Source organism: Eptesicus fuscus, chromosome 20 (assembly GCF_027574615.1).
Source record: "Eptesicus fuscus isolate TK198812 chromosome 20, DD_ASM_mEF_20220401, whole genome shotgun sequence".
In the NCBI taxonomy this organism is placed as follows: Eukaryota; Metazoa; Chordata; class Mammalia; order Chiroptera; family Vespertilionidae; genus Eptesicus; species Eptesicus fuscus.
In genome coordinates this window covers 49191626-49207569 of record NC_072492.1, presented here as the reverse complement: position 1 = coordinate 49207569, position 15944 = coordinate 49191626, and the positions used below count along the sequence as shown (strand labels likewise).

Below are 15944 nucleotides of genomic sequence, written 5' to 3'. Positions count from 1 at the left end.
CGGGCACGGCCGGCGCACGCGGCAGGGACGTTGCGGGACCAGCCAATCAGAGGGCTCATTTCTGGGTGGCGCGGGCGCCATTTTGTGAGGGGGAATATAAATGGGCACTGGGGCCGCATACTCGCCCAGTTGCTTCTGTGCTTCGGTGGGTGGTTGCTCGGTCCGTCAGTCGGCTTCTCAGAAACGGTCCCACGCGGAAGCCAACTGCCGGAGGAGAGGCGCGGCGTGGAGCTGAGCTAGTCTGAGGAAGCCGCCGCCGCCCCTGCGGAACGCGCGGGCCCGCCCAGGGCGTTCGTTTCTCGGCGCGCAGTCGCAGGGCCTGGCCGACGCTCCAGGGCCATGAGTTACGGCCGCCCGCCTCCCGATGTGGAGGGCATGACCTCCCTCAAGGTGGACAACCTGACCTACCGCACCTCGCCCGACACCCTGAGGCGCGTCTTCGAGAAGTACGGGCGCGTCGGCGACGTGTACATCCCGCGGGACCGCTACACTAAGGAGTCCCGCGGCTTCGCCTTCGTCCGCTTCCACGACAAGCGCGACGCCGAAGACGCCATGGACGCCATGGACGGGGCCGTGCTGGACGGCCGCGAGCTGCGCGTGCAGATGGCGCGCTACGGCCGTCCGCCGGACTCGCACCACAGCCGCCGGGGACCGCCACCCCGCAGGTACGGGGGTGGTGGCTACGGACGCCGGAGCCGCAGGTAATTGGGGAGGGGCCCCGGGCTGACTCACAAAGGTGCGCGGGGACACGTGGTGGCGGGCGGCCCCGGGCCTGGGCGACCCCGGCTCGCGACCGGGAAATGGCGGCGCGTTGAGATAATGGCGGGCGGGCGGGGCGCGGCCGGATCGCGGGGCCTGACGCGCCTCTCGCTTCCGCCCTCAGCCCCAGGCGGCGCCGCCGCAGCCGATCCCGGAGTCGGAGCCGGTCCCGGTCCCGCAGTCGATCTCGCTACAGCCGCTCCAAGTCTCGGTCTCGCACTCGCTCGAGGTCTCGGTCCACCTCCAAGTCCAGGTCGGCGCGAAGATCCAAGTCCAAGTCGTCCTCCGTGTCCAGATCTCGCTCGCGGTCTCGGTCCAGGTCACGGTCCAGGAGTCCCCCGCCCGTGTCCAAGAGGGAGTCCAAGTCCAGGTCGCGGTCCAAGAGCCCCCCCAAGTCGCCTGAAGAGGAGGGAGCCGTGTCCTCTTAAGCAAACGGTAATGCCCACGGGGTCCGAGGCACATGACCCGGCTCGGTGGGGTGTGAGTAGGGTTCCGTCCGCGCCCGCCGGAGGGCGACTCCCGAGTTCGTTAGGAGCCGCTCTGCGCTCAGCGCCGGGAGTGAGCGGAAGTGAGGGGTCTGCAGGAAGGATGTGTGTGAGCTTAGATGATGGTGGCTGTTTCGTAAACTGTTTGAGACCTATTAATGAAAATGACTATTTCTTGCTGTTTTTATCCAACGTCTGCATTTTCCCCTTTAAAGCTGCGGTCTCCTGTTTGATAAAAGAATATTGGCCAGTATTGCAGATTTTAACTGATTTGGCTGATCCTCCAGGGACCAGTTTCTGTGGGCGTGTATTGGAGCAGGTTTGTCTTTAAATGTTAAAGATGCACTATCCTCGTAGAGAAAGCAATCAGCTCAACTATTGTTGTGCTGACTGGGACTCACTATTCTAGTGGATGTGGCAAACGAATTGCAAAAAGCAGCAATGAACTTTTGGAACCCAAAAAAGTTTACAGGTATTGCGCTGGGTGGGGAAAGGATAGTGTGTCTTTAACTCTCAAATTGTTTGGTCCTGTTTTTTAAAAGGAAGGGCCCTAAGTAGCTCAGATATTAAAGCCTTATTCTCAATTGCCAAATGTTTTGTTTGAAAACTAAATTTATCTCAAAATATAGGTTACTTTTCTGATTTCAAGTTGTTTTTTGTTTGGATACAGCCCCCCTTCCTCCCCCTTTTCTTTTCTTCCCCCCCTTCCCCCTTAACGATTTTTCACCTTGGTTATTTGGCCAAGAATGCACAAATTTGTAAATGCTGATACGAAAATTTCCTAATTTGGGCCTTAAAAATTTGTGAGAATGGCTGGGTGGAACCTTTCTGTAACCTACTTGTTTCACCAGAGCCTTAGTGAGTACAAGCCTGAAATTGAAACCATGTGCGCTTTGGGTGACTTCGCAGTAATGGAAGGTAAACTGAACTTAATTTCTTTTCAAACCTAGATGTGTCGACAAGCAACATAACAGAAAACCTGGAGGAAAAGGACCACATGCTCAGTCCATCAAAGAGTCCTGCCTTGGAACAAGCAACTGGCTATTGAAAAGGTTATTTTGTGACATTTTGTCTAACTTTTTACTTGTTTTAAGCTTTGCCTCAGGTGGCAAACTTCATTTTATGTGCCATTTTGTTGCTGTTATTCAAATTTCTTGTAATTTAGTAAGGTGAACGACTTCAGATTTCATTATTGGCTTGGATATTTGAGGTAAAATTTCCTTTTTGTTTATATAGTGCTGACTTTTTTTGTTTGAAATTAAACAGATTGGTAACCTAATTTGTGGCCTCCTGACTTTTAAGGAAACGTGCAGCCATTACGCACAGCCTAAAGCTGTCAAGAGATTGACTCAGCATTGCCTTCATTCCTTAGAGTTAAAACCCTACAAAAGTTGGTGTAAATTTGTGCATGTTATTTACCTTCAGATCTAAATGGTAATCTGAACCTAAACTTGTATAAAGACTTTTCAGGTGAAAAGACTTGATTTTTTGAAAGGATTGTTTACCAAACACAATTCTAATCTCTTCTCTTATGTATTTTTGTGCACTAGGCGCAGTTGTGTAGCAGTTGAGTAATGCTGGTTAGCTGTTAAGGTGGCGTGTTGCAGTGCAGAGTGCTTGGCTGTTTCCTGTTTTCTCCCGATTGCTCCTGTGTAAAGATGCCTTGTCGTGCAGAAACAAATGGCTGTCCAGTTTATTAAAATGCCTGACAACTGCACTTCCAGTCACCCGGGCCTTGCATATAGATAACGGAGCATACAGTGAGCACATCTAGCTGATGATAAATACACCCTTTTTTTTTTTTTCTACCCCCCACTCCACCAAATGGTAAAAATGATCATCTTCATGTATGAACTTGAAATATGAAAAATGTTAAGGAAGCAAATGGTTTGTAACTTTGTAAGTACTTAAAACATGGTGTATCTTTTTTTTTTTTTTTGCTCATAAATATTCTGTACTATAACCATTGTTTCTATAGTTTAATTAAAAATGTTTTCTTGGTGTTAGCTTTTCTCAGAATATGTCTCGGTCTTTTTTCCTCCCTTTGTTTGAAAGACCTGTGCCATTTTCTTGTGAACGTTACTGTATGGTATCAAAGTGAAATGCTTAGCTGATTTTTTTTTTTTTTTTTTTTTTTGCCAGTTCGTCAACTATCCCTAAAATTGATGCTCTGTGGTAGCACACGGGTTGTGGCTACTCCTTTCTCATGACCTAATGGATGCCCTATTTTAATGACTTAGGAACAACTTGAGTCCTTAACTAGGTGTTTTATTTTTGTTTCCATGGCTATGTATCCCACAAGTACTGTCTAGATGACACATCACAGTCCTAAAGCCAATAGATCTGACCATCTTTACACCCATTGCTTATACTCTCAGGCTGAAGTGGTCTGGATCCTCACGGGCATGCCAGGTTGCTAATCGGTATCGACATTGTCCCAAAACAGCTTGTAGGTGTAACTCACAGACTGTCCTTTGCAAAGGAGATAACCAGCATTTCAACAGTATGTCTTCCTGGAAGGGCAGATTCTGCTATATCTTCCTTGTCTGCATCAAAAGACACCAGAGGAATGTGGACACATTTCATATCCCACTTGTAGATCAAAGCTTCAAGTGACCAGTCAGCACTGAAAAATAAAGTTTCTAAAATTATTTTCCTGTTTGGCTTCAGATGTTTTTTCATGTTATCCTTTGGCATTGGGTTACTAAGGCTTAATTTAACTTAATGAAATGAATAAACCAGGATTAGCTTGGCTTACCTTCTTACCTGGTAAGTAGACCACAATTGGACCTTGGGGTTCTTCTGCATCAGGAAGTAGACTGTAGTTAAAATGTCTTCAAAGTCTGGGAAGAAAGGGCTTATTAATGTTAGAGACTTTCTACTTACATTGTGTATCAGGCCAAATTGGCTATTAAGGAAAAAAAGTTACCTTCTGGTTCAAAGAACACATCAGCTGCAAGAATAATGTCTAGGGCTGGCAAAGCCAGAAGGTCCAGAGACAGGTGGCCCCACGTGAGTCCTACAACACGCACCTGTGGCAGGTTATTCATTTGGCAGCTTTGCTGACAGATTTCTAGGCAGTGAGGCAGCTCTGAACTGTCGGACAGTATTACCTCGGCACCACATTTTGCAGCTACAATTCCTGGAAGGCTCACTCCAGCTCCAATCTAGTAAGTTTAAAAAGATGACATTTCAAAGTTTCTGCCTAGAACTGCAAAGAATTTGGATCTTAGCAGACAGTTCCATTTCATCCTTGTGAGCAGTGTGTATTTGAGCTTATGTCTATAAAACATACCATAATTCAAACACTGCCTTAACTGTAGAAACCTTGGGCTTTGAATTTATGGCAAGAGCCTGTGTGATTCCTCTTAATTGGGTCAAATTGCAGTTATAGTCCCATACAGGGCCCTGTATTCTGCAACTGACCTAGTGCTTCCAAAGTCCGTGTGTCTTAGGCATTTCATTGCTTAACATGCCCAGAGAAGTTGTCTTGGGGCACTTCTCTGTCGTTTTCAGTTCTCAAAGGAGTTAACTGTAGGGATTGCTGCCTCTAGGAGCTCCCGGGGGACTACACCCACAGCCAGTTACTGATTTTTTTTTTTTAATATATTTTATTAATTTTTTACAGAGAGGAAGAGAGAGGGATAGACAGAAACATCGATGAGAGAGAAACATCGATCAGCTGCCTCTTGCACACCCCCTACTGGGGATGTGCCCGCAACCAAGGTACATGCCCTTGACCGGAATCGAACCTGGGACCCTTGAGTCCGCAGGCCGATGCTCTATCCACTGAGCCAAACCGGTTTCGGCTAGTTACTGATTTTAATTGTTTTCATGTGAATAAAGCCTGACAGGTCTACAATGTGACTTCCTACAAAAGGGGATTTTCTGATTGGTTTAAGGTGACATTTTAAACCATGAGCAATGCCAAGGAATGCCTTTGCATTCCCTTGATTGAAATAAAAGCTTCCCATTTCCAGTTTGAGGATGGGTGTGTTAGAGCCCAAATGACCCTGTTGGGATACCCTAGGAAGATGTCCTTAATGACTGCTTCCGTGCCAAATCAGTCACTGGGCTTCACGGAATAAGGGCCCACAGCAACTAAAGGGCCAGACAGTAGATGTTTTAGTCTTGGTGGGCCACATTTTTTTAAACAGTCTTACAAATGTAAAAATCATTCTCAACTCGCATGCCTTAAAAGCTGGCCAAGTTACCCCGATTTTAAAATACTGGGGCAAAAGTAGGTTTGCAGTATGGAAAATAATATAAGAAGAAACTTTTCATACAGCTGTAAACCTACTTTGCCCCACCCTGTATTTAACAAAAGCCAAAATATCAAGCATGTAGACTTCAATCTGAGCACAGCGTGCTTGAAACCTCAAAGACACATGTACCTCTAAGATAGCCTTGCCTGGCAGGGATCTTCTATGAAACCACAGGTACTGGGCCAGGACTACAGCACAGGGCCAAACGTACATTCCATACTGAAGATGCAGGACCTGAAAAGAATTTTTGTACAAAATAACTCATCTACTGGAATACTTAACACAGCAATTACTGAGTCCCTGACTGACATTTCCCTGCTCTCCAATTCACATCCTATTGCGGGGGAAGGGGGGATAAAACTGCTATACCATGTGGTAAGCACTCTTCATTCATTCATTCAACAAGCATTTATTCAGACTCGTAGCTTAATGACTTCTAGGCTGAGGATGTAACTCATGGAGCATATGTACCCTACTAGGGAGAGACCGGCAGCAAGTAAGCAAAGATATTTTTGGTTCATGATAATCCTATAAGCACAACACATAAACGCGGTGATGTGAGAGTAATGTGTGTGTGTGGGGGGGAGGACAATGACCACAAGGTGGCTGCACTAGATAGGGGAGAGGGTGATTCAAAGGCCGGGAACCAGGAACTAAGCCTCTTGCTGGACAACAGAGAGCACAGGCGGAGGGGTTGGAGGCAGGGTTGTGTAGTGCAAACAGCGGTCACGGGGAGGTGGGGACCAAACTATGCCCTCTTACAGGCCACAGAAGTGTAGCTCCCCCCCCCCCCCTTTTTTTTTTTAATGCAAGAAGGTATTGGAGGGTTCTAAGCACAGGCATAACTTGGTGTGCTAATGAGAAACAATGTGGTCCTAGGAAGACAGCCTTGAAGAGGTTTGAGTGGCCACGAGTCTCTGAATAAATGCTTGTTGAATGAATAAACGTGTGAAGAGTGCTTACCATATGGCAGTTTTATATCCCCTCGAAGGAGCTGGGAAGGCGGGCAGCTTACAAAGCCTTTGAAAAAGCAGAGAACTGTGAGAGCGTGGTATTTAGAGAGGCAAGAGAACATAGCTCACAACTCTGAAATGAGTCTGCCCGAGTTCCAACTCCAGATCTGGACTTTACCAGCTGTGTGACCTCACTCAAGTCATTAAGTCTGTGGTCAGGTTCCTCAATCACACAATACTACCTCACTGGGTTAATAGGAAGATTCAATGCCAACTACTTAGCACAGTGCCAGGCACAAAAGGAGCCAAGTTAGCTATCGTCAAACACTGCAACACCGCAGGTCTGTCTCCTGGAGCAGAGGGTGCCCCTAGAGGGGGGCAGAAAGGGGCTGAAGTAAAAGTGACAAAGGTGAAGGAGCTAAGGTCTGAACCGAATCCACTCCACAAACGTGAGTGCCTGTCCTACCTGTAGGGCTGCAGGGTGAATGAGAGCAAAAACGCCTGCCCTGGAGACTTCACCCAGGCGGACAATGGGGGATTTCTGACCAGAGTTGTGCAGATTTGGGTGTAAAGAAAAGGGGCCCAGCCCCGGTCGGGGTGGCTCAGTGGATAGAGCATCGGCCTGGGACTGAAGGGTCACGGGTTCGATTCCGGTCAAGGGCACATGCCCAGGTAGCGGGCTGGATCCCCAGTAGGGGGCGTGCAGGACGCAGCCGATCAATGATTCTCTCTCATCATTGATGTTTCTACCTTTCCCTTCCTCTCTGAAATCAATAAAAATCTATTAAAAAATAAAAATAAAAAAGGGGCCTCTATTCTTACAGGGAATATGTTCACTTCCTAAAACTGGGAAGAAATCCAAATGGGTATTTCAACGTGAAGGCATTAGCAACTGTCAGAAATGGGTTCCACTTAAGCTGTGTTTCATCTTTTTTTTAATATATCTTATTGATTTTTTTACAGAGAGGAAGGGAGAGGGATAGTTAGAAACATCAATGAGAGAGAAATATTGATCAGCTGCCTCCTGCACACCCCCTACTGGGGATGTGCCCGCAACCAAGGCACATGCCCTTGACCGGAATTGAATCTTAGACCCTTGAGTCCGCAGGCCGACGCTCTGTCCACTGAGCCAAATCGGTCAGGGCTGTGTTTCATCTTTAAACGGTTACTATGTCACAGGCTGCTGTTAAAAACAAATAAAGACTGCAACGTGAAAATGCTTTGAAAAACCGGACGCATATAAGGTACAATTACTGAGCTTTGGTACATTCGTGAGCTCAAAGGAAATGAGTGCCAACCCCAAAACTTTACTTGGTCAGTGAGGGTTGGAGCTCCCGTTCCCAGATGAAGCTTAGTTAAGAAGCCCTTCAACGAGATCCAAGAAAATATTAGTGTTAAAAATGCCACTTTTCTGGCAGGAAACAGTCGGAGTGGATTAGCTCCCTCCTGGCAGGGTCCCCAGATTCCTTCCTGAAAGACGTAATATGCCAAAGGCTTCACACCAAACCTTTCGCTGTGGTCCATCCTAAAGGCAGGAAGCCGGACCCACACCCCCCTCCGCCCCCTCCTCCTCGGTGGGCTGAGAACCGCTCCTAAGCCAGGGCGCCCAGGGCCGCAGCGCCTTCGGGCGGGTGCCGCTGCACGCACCTGCGGGACGCGGACCTCCAGCATGGCCCCCTCCGCTCCCAGGCCCGGCTCCTCCGAGAACCGAAAGCGCTGGGCCCGGAACACATGCCCTCGGAGGTCACGGCCGCCCAGCGAGGAGTCGGTGGCTCCCGGGAGGGCCGGCAGCAGCGGAGGGCGCCGGGCCGCCAGGCTGCGCGCGCGAGGCCCCGGGGCCGGCTGGGCCGCTTCCCCGGCGCCACGCGGGCCCGTCGGGCCCCTAAAACCCTCAGCAAGAAAGGGGGAGCACCCCTCCGGCGGAGCGGCAGCACCGGGAGGACAGACCCGGAGCCAGGCAACTGGGACACAGAACACGAGGCCCGCGCGGCACGCCGGCGGAAGTCGGCTGCAGACAGGCGGCGCTGCCGGAAGTGACGCACAGGAAGCCGGCCGCGGGGGCGGTGCCTCGGCAGCCCGACCTTCCCAACATGGCAGAAACCCGGCGTCTGTGAAGGAGGGCCCTGCGGGCGCCGAGGCCAATGGCGGGCCGCGAGCGGCCGGGGGGCGGGGAAGACGGCAGCCGCACGCCCAACCCGTGGCCCGGGAGGTGGTTGGGGAGTGAATTTTCTGGAAGGCGACTTTAAAGGCGCCGGGCCCGAGCGGAGGGCGTTGCAGTACGGCCGTCGCCGGGGCCGGGCCGGGAGCGCGTTGGTGGCCGGAGGCGGGCTGCGCGGCGGGCGTCGCGGAACTCGCTGGGGACCCTCGCAGGATGAACCACAAGAGCAAGAAGCGGATCCGCGAGGCCAAGCGGAGTGCGCGCCCGGAGCTGAAGGACTCGCTGGACTGGACCCGCCACAATTACTACGAGAGCTTCTCGCTGAACCCGGCGGCCGTGGCGGTGAGCGCGCGGGCATCGCGGGCCGGGCCCGGGGCTCCCAGCGGCCGCGCATCTCTCCCCCGGGCACAGTCCGCCCGCGCCGCACCCCGGGGTCCCGGGGCCGGGAGGGCCTTCTTTCTCCCCTGCCCGGGCTGCCGCCCTCTCACGGCTTTGGCGCCCTCAGAGAGAAGGCCTGTGGCTCCTTGATCCTCTTGGACGGCCGGACCCGCGGGGGCCTGGCTGTCAAAGGCCCCGAGTGGGAGATGCGAAGCCGCCCTTGGTGCGGTGGCTCTGGGTGCGTGGTACCGGCACGCGCGCAGGTCCTTCCCCCACCCCACCCCACCCCACCCCACCCCCACCCCAGGAGAAGCCAGAACAAAAAGCTGGCTCCTTCGGTGTGGCACTGCTAGTTGGCCCTGGGGACACCTGCAGTTGCCTGATTTTTTAAAACTGGGGAGATCCTTTCTGCTCCCCTCAGGATAACGTGGAGCGGGCGGACGCCTTGCAGCTCTCGGTGGAAGACTTTGTGGAGCGATACGAAAGGCCTTACAAGCCCGTGGTTCTGCTGAACGCCCAGGAGGGCTGGTCCGCGCAGGAGAAATGGACTCTGGAGCGCCTGAAGAGGAAGTACCGCAACCAGAAGTTCAAGTGCGGGGAGGACAATGACGGCTACTCGGTGAAGATGAAGATGAAGTACTACATCGAGTACATGGAGAGCACCCGGGACGACAGCCCCCTGTACATCTTCGACAGCAGCTACGGCGAGCACCCCAAGAGGAGGAAGCTTCTGGAAGACTACAAGGTGCCCAAGTTCTTCACCGATGACCTTTTCCAGTACGCAGGGGAGAAGCGCAGGCCCCCCTACAGGTAAAGCCCCGTGGGCCGCTCAGCCAGCCCCCCTTTTACAAAGCAGTGTGTGCTTGCCCCTTGGCTGCAGCTGGGACTTACTTTGGGGGTTACTGGGAACCCGCCGGGGTCCAGAGACTGGTTGAATTGGTCTGGGTGCCGCCCGGGCGTCGGGATTTCTGAAAGCTCCCAGGTGATTCGGCCGTGCAACCGAAGACAACCACTGATCTACCAGGGAAGTTGTGAGTCCAGCGCTGAGGCCCGTTAGTGGTTTTCCTGTTTTCATTAGTGAACTGTCCACCCACAATTCACTCAGCATTTCTAGGTTCCAAAGTGTGTGTCGTCTTTGAAACAAAGAAGACACAGTGTAGTGTGTGAAAATGCAAGCTTGTTACTTTGTGGCATGTGGGTGTGTGGTTAAACTGCTCTTCACTTCTTGGATGTTTGTGTCCCGTAGGTGGTTTGTGATGGGGCCCCCGCGCTCCGGAACCGGAATTCACATCGACCCTCTGGGCACCAGCGCCTGGAACGCCTTGGTGCAGGGCCACAAGCGCTGGTGCCTGTTCCCCACCAGCACGCCCCGGGAGCTCATCAAGGTGACCCGCGACGAGGGGGGGAACCAGCAGGACGAAGCCATCACCTGGTTTAAGATCATCTATCCCCGGACACAGCTTCCAACCTGGCCACCCGAGTTCAAGCCCCTAGAAATCCTGCAAAAGCCGGGAGAGACTGTCTTTGTGCCAGGTACAGGTGAACTGAAGCAGAGGACTCTCTGAGTTTAGTAATTTGTCCTTTTGGAGCAGAACTAGAGAGTGAGTCCAGGAAATCCCTCCATGCCGACTACAGGGCCGCCTGCCCGCCTCTGACAGCGAAATGCTGCCGTGTTGTCAGGTGCTCGGGGCGCTGCTGTCCACTGTCACCTCGATACATAGTGGCTATTGATAACCTTCCTGTATTTCGGATCCTACCCGTTTTGATCCTTAGTTTCCCCAGTGTCTTGTGTGTGTTCTGGGACTTGCGCATGTTTCTCTAACTTGGGGCTTGATACAGTGTCATACCGGGTGGGCTGAGCCAGGAATAGTGACCTAGAGCCTAGAGGCAGGAAACCGTCCATACCTGATGCCTCTGATGGGTCAAGAGTTGGGAATAAAGGTGTTGCAGATGATGTCCTCCTCCTGGAGGCTGGAGGACGTGCTGCCTTCAGTTTGGGTCCCGGCTGTGAGTTAGCAGGAGGGGACACACCTCTTCTGTCAAGGCCCAGAGAGCCCGTCAGGCACCGGCCAGGCGGCCTGTGTCGCAGTCGCTCAGCTCTGCCCTAGTAGCAGGAAGCAGCCATAGACGACCCAGAGTGAGTGGGCACAGCCACCCCCCAGTAAACTTCCCGGCGGGCCCTTCGTGACTCCGGGCCAGGAGCAGCAGGCCCGCCCTGCCCGTCTCCGTGGCCCGCTGGGAGCGACCCCTGCCTCTGCAGTTCACGTCCAATGTTCTGTAATGTTGATGTCCTAGAGCGATGGGTACAGAACCCGGCCCACTTAACCGTTTCCTTGTTGGGTTTCAGGAGGCTGGTGGCATGTTGTCCTCAATCTTGACACCACCATTGCCATCACCCAGAATTTTGCCAGCAGCACCAACTTCCCTGTTGTATGGCACAAGACGGTAAGAGGGAGACCAAAGTTGTCCAGGAAATGGTATAGGTGAGAGCCATTATTTTCTTATTTTTGCTTTGTTCCAATTTCTACCAGAGAGAAAACGGAAAGAGCCCGCCGTTGCGATGCCATGGGCTGAGCTTAGGCGGGCCTGGCAGAAGCTGGGGCTGATGAGCGCGCAGGTGCAGGGAGAGGGTCAAGGTCAGGGCTAGCTCTCAGGATGCCCCAGCCTCGCGGCAGCAGGTGGCCCCGCACCGTTGATCAGAGCGTCAAACACGTCGTCGGGGTCGTTTCCCCTTTTGTTTTTGCTTTCCCCAGAGCTAGAACGTTCTGTGCGGCGCTTCCCTTCACTAGCACAGGAGCCATTTTGTGGGGGTTTTATTTTGCTCGTTTCTTTTCCTTACCCAGAAGCACTATTCCCGTTTGAACTTACTCCCTTCAGTTCTTAGGAGTGAGGCCACTGCCCTGGAGACTTAGCTCCTCTGTTTATCCACAGAACAGATACGGCAGTGCCAGCCACCCCCAGCCACCCCGTGCCACTGTGTCCCAACCCTGACCTGGAGGGACCGGCTCTCGGGGTAAGAGGGATTCTGGCTTGTTCGGGGCTCAGCCCCCTGCTGAGAGGGCCAGCAAGGGTGGTGGCCTCGTCCTCCCTGACTCCGGGCACCTGAGGCCCGTCGCCCTCCGTGGGCTGCCGCCTGCTCCGTGGGCCGTTCCGTAGGCCTTCTCCGCAGGGCTGTGTCCCTGTCCCGGTCCCGGTTAGGTCCCCAGGGGGCTGCGGCCTCCGATGGCCAGTTCAGTTCCGCTTTATCCTCAGTACGTCTTCTCACAGGCCTGATGGTGTCTACTCTCACCAGTAGGATTTCATTGTCAGTGCAACGCCCATCCTTAAGTGCTGTGCTGTGCTGTGGAAAGGGAGGTTCATCAACATCAGCCAGGAAAGCGCAGGGAAATGAGGCAGAGCCTTCCTCCCCAGGGGAAAGGTGACTAAGTCAGGAAACCTGGCCGTGAGGCGGCAGTGCGTCCGCCCGGGGTGCTGGTGGCCGGAGCATGCGGAGCTCGGGTTCCTTCCGGAAAAGCCTGAGCCTGTGGACTGCGTCCCTGCCACGCGACGGCCCTCGCTCCCAACAGGCACCTGCTGTCCCCGGCGCCTCCGAGCCAGGTCGCAGCGGAGCCGGGCGCGTGCCTGTGGCTGGTGCCGGGCCCAGCACTGAGAACGGCGCTCCTTGTCTCTCAGGATCTTGAAGCAGGAGCACCCCGAGCTGGCGGTCCTGGCCGACTCGGTTGACCTTCAGGAATCCACAGGGATCGCCTCCGACAGCTCCAGCGACTCCTCCAGCTCCTCCAGCTCCAGCTCGTCGGACTCGGACTCGGAGGTGAGCCCACTCGCCACCAGGCCTCCAGGGAGGTCCCGGGGAAAGCAGCCGGGACTCCCTCCTCCCAGGCAGGAGGAGAGAGCGGGGGAGCGTTTCGCTTTCAGGAACCACCACTGCTCCCTCCTGCCACGGAGGGGCTCTGCCCGCCTCCGCCTCCTCGCTGTGTGCCGTGGCCTCCGTTAGAGGAGTGCTTGCGATCCGGTGAGGACAGGCCAGGACCTCCGGGCTGGCGGACGGCGGTGGGAAATTCAGGCCCCAGCATCCTGGCCTCAAGGTCCGGGTTCAGATTTCCCTCTGGGTGGTGCGTTGTGAGCCTAGAAACCCAGCCAATTCGGTGACTTGCTGAAAGCTGCCGAATCCTTGGGTGAGAGGGTCTGCACCGTAGCAGAGGAGACGTCTGTCTGGTGGCTGCTGCTGTACTGGTTCCGTCCTTTCTCGCGGCGGGAGGTGGTGCGTCTTATGGACGTTACGTGCGGTGCTCACCTTCACGCAGCAGGCTGTGTTGGTCGAGCGAAATTCCGTGATGCAGCCTCCGAATGGTGACAATGTTCTCGGGGGGTGTCCTGGTCTCAGAGACCCCTCCTGTTAGAGAACACGGGGCGGGCACTGCCCCCTGCGGGGAGATGGGGATTCTCGGTCTGATGGTACTCGGACGGCGCTGTGGAGCCGTCGCATGGCTGCTTGGCTTCTGGGGGACTGGACCACCGAGTGCCGTCTCCTGAGGCCGGAGGTTCCGCCGGTTGAACTGCTGTTTTCTCTCCCGTGTCCAGTGTGAGACGGGCTCTGAAGGCGACGGGACGATGCACCGCAGGAAGAAGCGGAGGACCTGCAGCATGATGGGGAACGGGGACACCACCTCCCAGGACGACTGCGTGAGCAAGGAGCGCAGCTCCTCCAGGTGACCGCCAGCTCCTGCTGGCGAGAGCGCCGCGGCCAGGGCCGGCCGGGGGCGGCCTGTGGGCTCTGCACACGGCGAGCCCGCGAGAGCCGAGGAGGAGGACGCTCCAGGGATGGGTCCACTCAGCATTGGCTACAGTAGCTCTTTCGTCGGCTACCGATGCAGATTACCATGGCTTGTGGCTTGTTTTATGCATAAAGGCAAGAACCTCTGTGGATGGTGCCAAGGAAACCCTGTACATTATTTAATAAAAACAAAATGCATTTTACATCTTTGAATTTTTTTCCTTTGAGAGTACCAGAACCTTCGCGTGTTGCTCCCCTTGTCGTGGTCCTGGGGGACAGTAGTGACTCCACCGCGTGCCCTCGATGGGGTGCCCTGCATGGGAGTCCTAACAAGGGGAATGCGAGGGGACTCCCTGGCATCTTCTCCAGAGCCCGAGGCGGGCCCGCTCTTCCACTTTGCCAGGCTGCTGGGAGCCGGGTGACCAGACACCGCACGCTCCCTGCCCTGGTGCTGCTCTCCCCTCCCCCGCCGGACAGGGTGGCCACGTCTGTGCTTGGAGGACAGTGAGGGCAAACCCTGAGGCCGCAGTCTCTGTGTTATCTGAGTGGTGTTCCTCCTCCTCCTTTCTATTTTTGTTTGTTTTTTCCTCCTCCTTTTTAAAGAACTTTTCTTGCCATCCTCGGAATGCTCTGAGCTTTCCCCCAATGTTGCTCTCTGGCTATCACACTCACCCTCCTTACATCATACAGCGGCTCCTCCCAACTGCTGTAAAGAAAACAGAAGCAGCCCGGGCTGGTGTGGCTCAGTGGATAGAGCATCAGCCTGTGGACTGAAAGGTCCCAGGTTCGATTCCGGTCAAAGGCATGTACCTTGGTTGCGGGCACATCCCCAGTGGGGGGTGTGCAGGAGGCAGCTGATCGATGTTTCTCTCTCATCGATGTTTCTGACTCTCTGTCCCTCTCCCTTCCTCTCTGTAAAAAAAAAAAAATCAATAAAATATAAAAAAAAAAAAAAAAAGAAAACAGAAGCAGAGGCTGTTCGCCGCCAGGGGGCATGGTAGCCGGTCAGTGCTGAGCCGGGGCAGGGCTGGGACGGCGGGATGTGAACTGGAGAGATTAGCCACCCTGTTTTTCCAAGGTGCCAAAGTGATTCCTCTTTGATAATCAACATCTGGAAATAATGGATCAGGGGTGAGGTGGGGACAAAGGAGTGGAGTGGGGCCGGGCGATCGGGACTAGGTAGGAGGTGGGCACACGGGTGTGAGCTGCTCCTGTGAATGGGGTCAACAACAGTGAAGTGAAGGTACAACGTACAACATCAAGCTGCTTTAGGGACTACTCTCCAGATGATTTTAAAACCAACAAGCTGGGTCATGAGAGAAGGAATCTTGGACTAAACGACTGATGGGGAAGTGCAGTGGGGCATATTAAGAGTTGGGGACCCTGCCCTAGCTGGTTTGGCTCAGTGGACAGTGCGTCAGCCTGTGGACTGAAGGGTTCCGGGTTCGATTCTGGTCAAGGGCATGTACCTTGGTTGCAAACTCCTCCCCAGCCTGGGCCCTGGTGGTTGGCTCATGCAGGAGGCAACCAATCGATGTGTTGCATCAATATTTCTGTCTTTCCCTCTGTCTTCCACTCTCTAAAAATCAATGGAAAAAATACCCTTGGGTGAGGATAAAAAAAAAAAAAAAAGAGTTGGGGACCCAGGACAGCCAAGACATCAAGAGGGCCCTGGTCTCTGGGAATGAGAGGCACCAACGGCTTTTCCATCAGCTCCAAGAGCCACTGCGATGCTTAGGGTGACGCCTCTGAGGGCCTCCAAACACAGGCACATTGCTCACGCTGGGCCCATCTGTCAATCACTCAGGCAGGCGGCACCGGCTCCAGTGCCAGGCGCTGTCCCGGTGCGAGGTGCTCGTCCTGCCCAGCAGGGGCTGCTGTGTGCTCTGTGCCCGACGGCCGAGGTAGAGCCCTGCACAGAAGCCCTTACCGCTCACGGGAATGAGATCGTCGTCAAGAACAGGATTATCAGTCTAGCTTATGCTCAGCTTAGCAGTGGCTTCTCTGTAAATTAGTACTGAAGGGTCAGCAAGCAAGTTGCTGGCATAAGTGCTTTGCAGTCTTATTGGAGGCTCCGCGCTGGTGCGAGTTAGGACGTTAGGCAGGCGTGTGGGGAGGAACCGGAGTTTTGCGTACACGTGGTAAGAAGTGCGGCCTAGGAGGCAGGCATAT

The 15944-nt window shown here is 53.9% G+C and overlaps 3 protein-coding genes across 15 annotated transcripts; 2 read left to right on the top strand and 1 right to left on the bottom strand.

Annotated features, from left to right (window-relative positions):
* Positions 1-93: 93 nt before the first annotated feature.
* Positions 94-3711, top strand: SRSF2 (serine and arginine rich splicing factor 2). 5 transcript variants are annotated; one of them, XR_008554855.1, is made up of 5 exons: positions 94-701; positions 884-1194; positions 1460-1563; positions 2195-2296; positions 2795-3255. XR_008554855.1 is itself a non-coding variant. In XM_008155017.3 (3 exons), the coding sequence occupies exons 1-2, from the start codon at positions 340-342 to the stop codon at positions 1185-1187; spliced, it is 666 nt and encodes a 221-aa protein (XP_008153239.1). In that variant the 5' UTR covers positions 99-339; the 3' UTR covers positions 1188-1194; positions 2195-3255. The 5 variants fall into 5 exon arrangements, 1 of the variants encoding a protein (XP_008153239.1); XR_008554856.1 differs by lacking the exon at positions 1460-1563 and adding an exon at positions 3623-3711 and having other exon boundaries at positions 99-701; positions 2795-3004; XR_008554857.1 differs by lacking the exons at positions 1460-1563; positions 2795-3255 and adding an exon at positions 3623-3708 and having other exon boundaries at positions 99-701.
* Positions 3497-8468, bottom strand: METTL23 (methyltransferase like 23). Of its 4 annotated transcripts, XM_054709850.1 has the most exons (6): positions 8110-8165; positions 6473-6529; positions 5639-5743; positions 4174-4411; positions 4003-4087; positions 3497-3870 (listed from the first exon to the last, which is right to left on the bottom strand). In XM_054709850.1, exons 2-6 carry the CDS (start codon positions 6473-6475, stop codon positions 3705-3707), a joined length of 597 nt encoding a protein of 198 aa, XP_054565825.1. In that variant the 5' UTR covers positions 6476-6529; positions 8110-8165; the 3' UTR covers positions 3497-3704. The 4 variants fall into 4 exon arrangements, with proteins under 4 accessions (XP_054565825.1, XP_008153240.2, XP_054565826.1 ...); XM_008155018.3 differs by lacking the exon at positions 6473-6529 and having other exon boundaries at positions 8110-8468; XM_054709852.1 differs by lacking the exon at positions 6473-6529 and having other exon boundaries at positions 3808-3870; positions 4011-4087; positions 8110-8206.
* Positions 8469-8542: 74 nt separating this feature from the next.
* Positions 8543-13985, top strand: JMJD6 (jumonji domain containing 6, arginine demethylase and lysine hydroxylase). Of its 6 annotated transcripts, XM_028130496.2 has the most exons (7): positions 8727-8962; positions 9420-9808; positions 10245-10531; positions 11346-11443; positions 11935-12011; positions 12671-12809; positions 13580-13985. In XM_028130496.2, the coding sequence occupies exons 1-7, from the start codon at positions 8834-8836 to the stop codon at positions 13709-13711; spliced, it is 1251 nt and encodes a 416-aa protein (XP_027986297.1). In that variant the 5' UTR covers positions 8727-8833; the 3' UTR covers positions 13712-13985. The 6 variants fall into 6 exon arrangements, with proteins under 6 accessions (XP_008153241.1, XP_027986297.1, XP_054564887.1 ...); XM_008155019.3 differs by lacking the exon at positions 11935-12011 and having other exon boundaries at positions 8543-8962; positions 11346-11481; XM_054708912.1 differs by lacking the exon at positions 13580-13985 and having other exon boundaries at positions 11346-11481; positions 11930-12011; positions 12671-12803.
* Positions 13986-15944: the final 1959 nt, after the last annotated feature.

Coding starts and splice junctions, on each gene's coding strand:
- METTL23 (XM_008155018.3), bottom strand. CDS start 8,133: ATGCTGGAGGTCCGCGTCCCGCAG. Junction 5,744..8,109: donor TGGAGGTCCGCGTCCCGCAG/GTGCGTGCAGCG, acceptor AATTCTTTTCAG/GTCCTGCATCTTCAGTATGG. Junction 4,412..5,638: donor CAGGCAAGGCTATCTTAGAG/GTACATGTGTCT, acceptor TAAACTTACTAG/ATTGGAGCTGGAGTGAGCCT.
- SRSF2 (XM_008155017.3), top strand. CDS start 340: ATGAGTTACGGCCGCCCGCCTCCCGATGTGGAGGGCATGACCTCCCTC. Junction 702..883: donor TACGGACGCCGGAGCCGCAG/GTAATTGGGGAG, acceptor TTCCGCCCTCAG/CCCCAGGCGGCGCCGCCGCA.
- JMJD6 (XM_028130496.2), top strand. CDS start 8,834: ATGAACCACAAGAGCAAGAAGCGGATCCGCGAGGCCAAGCGGAGTGCG. Junction 10,532..11,345: donor AGAGACTGTCTTTGTGCCAG/GTACAGGTGAAC, acceptor GTTGGGTTTCAG/GAGGCTGGTGGCATGTTGTC. Junction 12,810..13,579: donor CGTCGGACTCGGACTCGGAG/GTGAGCCCACTC, acceptor TCCCGTGTCCAG/TGTGAGACGGGCTCTGAAGG.